Source organism: Myotis davidii, unplaced genomic scaffold (assembly GCF_000327345.1).
Source record: "Myotis davidii unplaced genomic scaffold, ASM32734v1 scaffold330, whole genome shotgun sequence".
NCBI lineage: Eukaryota > Metazoa > Chordata > Mammalia > Chiroptera > Vespertilionidae > Myotis > Myotis davidii.
The window spans coordinates 8,640,418-8,645,555 of NW_006283770.1; the positions used below are offsets into that span (position 1 = coordinate 8,640,418).

General features: G+C 45.5%; 1 protein-coding gene across 1 annotated transcript; it reads left to right on the forward strand.

Annotated features, from left to right (window-relative positions):
• The first annotated feature begins 3,565 nt into the window (after nucleotides 1-3,565).
• On the forward strand, nucleotides 3,566-4,640 carry LOC102763633 (mas-related G-protein coupled receptor member X1-like). Its single transcript, XM_006753983.2, has one exon. The coding sequence runs from the start codon at nucleotides 3,566-3,568 to the stop codon at nucleotides 4,565-4,567; it is 1,002 nt and encodes a 333-aa protein (XP_006754046.1). The 3' UTR covers nucleotides 4,568-4,640.
• The last annotated feature ends 498 nt before the right edge of the window (nucleotides 4,641-5,138 follow it).

The following is a 5,138-nucleotide window of genomic DNA, read 5'->3' on the forward strand; positions in this document are numbered from 1 at the left end:
CTTCTAGGGGACTGTCTAGGGCGGGGGGGAAAAATGGACACATATGTAATACCCTTTGTAATAAAAAATTTAAAAAAAAGAACTATCTTCTCTCAAAGGCAGTTTTGTTTTCTCCCTCTTAGTCTACATGGTCACGACTGCATCTTGGGGCGAGCATGCAAGGAGCTATGGGCACCCATGAAGTAGAGTCGAGAGACCTGAAGCTCCCTCAGGGAAGCTTTGGGTGCTAGTAGCTTAGGCTGTGAGGGACCCAGGTCCTTTCTGCTTCACAAACATTGTTTTCAAACCTGAATTGTGAATAACCTCAGATTTCACACATTATCTTGCTGTTTTATGAGTTTGTTTATTATATGTTTGTATCTTTCTTATCCCAGGCAAAAACACAAGGCACAAACCAATAGGGAAAATGAAGAGTGTTTAATAAAAAGACTGTGTAGAAAGGGTGAAAGGGATGAGACACCTAAAGATTAGTCATAATAGGGAGCTATTCCCCTTGCGCATCCTGAAGTGTAAGAGAAAGATAAGTTGCCAGAACACAGGGAGGGCTGTGGATGGAGCAGTGGTCGTCACTATGTCCAATAGAAAAGGTTCACACACAGAAGCTTTATGCTTAGGTAGAGCAACATCACCATGGCAAACTCACAGCCTGACAGCAGGGAGGCAGGGAGCTACTAGTAAAACATCAATGACCCTCCTCCTGCCCTCCAATCAGCTGTTGGTGTCGCCCTTTTCTGAGAGAAACCAAGGGCCTGAGGGAAAGGGAGCCCAGTGGTGAGACAAAGGGATGTGTCCTCCCAGGATGCAGCAGAGGGTAGAGAAGCTGGAGATGAAATTTGACGTCAAATGAAGAGAATTCATTTTTCTTATAAACCCTTTCATAGTTCCTTTTCCTGGAACTTTTTCCTCTCTCACCGTGATTAGATCAACTTGTTATTACATCTCATTTATTTGATCTGTTGGCACCCCCCTACTGGGTGTCATGTCTTAAAAATAATATCTCTCATCATAAATGCCATAAGGATGGAATGTACATTATTTTAAAAGGTGGTTGCACAAATACAAATATTTTTAAGAATTTAAATTTATGATTTTGGTAGCCCTAGAAAGAAGAGCAAGAGAGCTTACTAGAACTTGACTGGTGATTTCAAGGCATCAGATAACTGTGCTGTTTTAAATCACTGCTCCCCAGCCCCAGAGAGGTGACTTCATGCTCCTGCAGGGCTCCCAGACTCATCTGCATTCCATCCAGAGGAGAAGCGGAGAAGGAAAAGCACAACCTAAAATTGGTTACATCACTTGCGCTTACCTCCCATTGGCTACCACCCGGTTGCATGATGTCATCAAATGGGAATGGAAATTGGGATTAAAATCCATTATCTGGTCTAAAACTCTCAGAAATATTATGTGAGAGAGAAGGAAATGGGTACTTAGACCAACTGGCCATTCTACACCCTGAAGTTTTCTCACGTTCTGAGTTCACATGAAGATTTCACTCAAGTGTTCCATCCACAATCAGGCAGAGAACTGTGGAAAAGCCTCAGGCTGGGCTCCAGGAGGCCAGGGCTGGTATTGGACCTGCTGTTCACCCTGTGATCTCAGGGAAATCCTTTGGCTCTTTCAGCCTCAGTTTCTTCCTGAGTTAAAGGATGATATTATAGCACATGGTCTCTGGGGGACATGTGCTCCATGCTGAGGATACAATAGTGAACAACAGCCAAGAAAAAAAGACAAAGCCCAAACAGGTCTAGTCATCATTATTAAGTTTTGAGTTTAAAAAGGGAGACGAGCCTAGCAGGTTTGACTCAATGGTGAGAGCAGCGCCCACAGACTGAGGCGTAGCGGGTTACATTCTCCTGGGGGAGCCTGCACTGGCTGAACCAGAAAAGAATTGACTGATTGGGTCTGTCCAGAGGGAAGAATTAGCTCCTGGAATCTCTGTTCTGTTCTCAGCTGGATTCCACCCACTTCATAATCTTCCCTTCCTTGTTATTTACCTAATTTGCACAGTCTAACTTAATAAAACACATAAGTGAGTTGTCATTTTAGACTTGTCCCTAAGACTTACTTGATTCTTGCCCCACCATTCCCCTTGTGTACGGGACACACCACCTCGTACTGGGCTACAGGGCGGGGGAAGGGCAAAGACTCTGACAGAAATGTGGATTCAGATCCAGGCTCTTCCACTTGTGCACATGAGAATTGGAGCATGTCATTCACCTCCTTGTGCTTGTCTTTTCCTATGTGCCACATGGGAGTAAGCACACTACTGGCCTCATAGGGCTATTTGGAGGATCAAAAGAGGAAATACCATGTAAGCACTCACCAACTGCTACTCTTTACCTATGTGTGAGTGAATTTATGTTTCTCACCTAAATTCTGGAAGAGCTTCTCTCTTTTCATCCAAAGCCCTTTGTAAAATAGAATTAAGCACTTCTTAACTCCACCACAACCACCACGAGAATTCTCTTACAAAAATGCTTTGATCTGCAAAGAAATCTCAACTCCAAATCACATGTAGGGACGAGTCGCTTTCCTATCACACGTATCATAGGAACCAGTTAATAATGCCCCTTCTGTATTTCTGTCTCAACTCCCACTATTCAAACTCTTGGTTACCTCTCTCTCTCCTTCCCAAAATGGCTTCTTTCTCCTCTAAACTGCAGAGAAATTCAATTCAGTCCTGAATCCTCTCCCACCTGGATAGGAGGTGTCTGGAGTCATAAAAAAATTCTTTCAAACACACAAGAGCTTTGCACAGCATGAATACTTAGAAACAAAATTTTCTTTTCATTACATATGTGCTTTTTGGTGGTGGAATTAAAAGTACTGATTTCTGTTTTACTGGTACATTTAAAATTCTTCATTTAAAAAATTTTTATATTATATTAAATCCAAATTTTCTTCCTCATTGAGCTCCTCATTCATTCATTCATTTGTGGATTAAAATTTTAGTGACAACCCCATTGTGTTTCCACACAGACTTAGGCCCTCGGGACACAACAATGGGAAGAGTAATTACTGTCTACCCTCATAGGCATGACACACTGGGACATTCCTAATGCAAAAGCTCTGGGCATCCTCACTCTGTCCTAACAAGGAGTCTCATTCCCTTCCTGAGCTTAAGTAATAACCTCCTTTCTCCCTCCTGGGTAGACCACTCTCAGTCACTGAGATTGCCCTGGGGCTTCTGACAGCCTGCTGTCAATCAAAGCCACTCTCCCAGAGCACAAGCACTGGGGAACTCAGGACCCTGCTGTCATCCACAGGACCTGGGCAGACTCTTCTCCTCCTGCCTCCAGGGCACATGTCATGGGCTCTATGGTGAGTGGAGAGGTTGGACATAGAGGGTGCGTGTTGCAGTAGAAACAGCCCAGGCTCTAAGATTCAGAGAGAACTGGTTTTGAATTCAGGATCCAGGACTCCAAGACTGTGTGGTTCAGGAAGAACCTTAATCTCTGGAAGCCTCCATTCGCCACACACAGGGTGGCCATGAGGGTCAGTGGTCACAGAGCAGGTGCTCAAGTCTTGTTTTGTTTCCAGGCCCACAACTGAAGTGCTTATGAACATGGATATGACTGTCACAGCCGGGGAGACCAACCTCACACCAATCAATGGAAGTGATCAGGCCTTTCATCAATATTATACAGAGCTCCTCATCCTGCAATTACTGACAGGCATCGTGGCCCTGGTTGGACTGGCAGGCAACGTGGTGGTGCTCTGGCTGCTGGGCTTCCGCATGCGCAGGAACTCCTTCTCTGTCTACATCCTCAACCTGGCGGGAGCCGACTTCCTCTTCCTCTGCTACCGATTCATACACAGTCTAGTTTTAGTTTTCGACTTTGATTTTGTCAATGAAGTAATTAACAGATTTCTCTCCCCTGTGTCAATCTTTGCCTACATCTCAGGCCTGAGCTTTCTCAGCGCCATCAGCACGGAACGCTGCATATCTGTCTTGTGGCCCATCTGGTACCGCTGCCGCCGCCCCAGACACTTGTCCGCCATAATATGTGCCCTGCTCTGGGCCTTGTCCCTGCTGCTGAGCATGCTGGAAGGGAACTACTGTGGCTTCTTTAGTTTGGATGAGCCCAATGTTGGATTTCATGTTTGGTGCCCAATGTTGGATTTCATCTCTGCGGCGTGGCTGATTTTGTTATTTGTGCTTCTCTCTGGCTCTAGTTTGGCCCTGGTGACCAGACTGCTGTGTGGCTCCCATCGGTTGCCGCCCACCAGGCTCTACTTGACCGTCATGATCACGGTGCTGGTCTTCCTCCTCTGTGGCCTGCCCTTCGGCATCTACTGGTTCCTCATAGTCTGGTTTCCAAATGAATTTAATGCCCTCTTTCATGTTTTCCTGATGGTAGTACTTCTGTCCTGTATCAACAGCTGTGCCAACCCCATCGTTTACTTCTTCGTTGGCTCCTTCAGGCAGCGATGGTGGAAGGGGAGACACACCCTGAGGCTGGTTCTCCAGAGGGCTCTGCAGGACACTCCTGAGGTGGATGAACCTGGAGAAAGCCTTCCTGGGGAAACCCTGGCCATGTCGGGAAGCAGTCTGGGGCAGGGATGAGAGCCTCTGTCCTGATAAGTCTGGAGTAACTTTGAGACTCACTGCTGCCCTGCCAGGCTTGGAAAATATCTAGTCTTCTCCCAGACTTAGCCCCAAAATGCTTCAGTGATTGCCCAATCTCTTCAAATAGGTTGTTTTTAATCTGGCTGTTCTAGTTTTTCTCAAATAAAGCATTAGTCCCAACATTACACCTCTCCGTGGTTCTTGACATTACCAATATATTTCTCATGTAATCTTCTGAATTTATTTATTGAAAGTTTTTTCTTTACAATCTTCATTGCAACAGAAAGAATCCCTGTCTGAATCAGACAAATCCAGGTCTGAAGTCCTGGTTCTGCAGCTCTCCACTCCAAGCCTCAGTTCATTGTAAAATGTGGTGAAATCGACAGAACTTAGAAGTCAGAACTTAGAGACAGAACTTAGAGACAGAAGAACTTCGCTCGAGAGAACATGGCAAAAGATACTGGACTGAACCTGACTATAGAAATTGGCAAGAGAACCTGACTAGAACCTGGTGACTGAACCTGGCTGGAGAACCTAAACCGAACCTGGCTGGAGAACCTACTGACAG

Excerpts from the sequence above, each read along its gene's own strand:
- LOC102763633 (XM_006753983.2), top strand. The coding sequence starts at position 3,566 with ATGGATATGACTGTCACAGCCGGGGAGACCAACCTCACACCAATCAAT.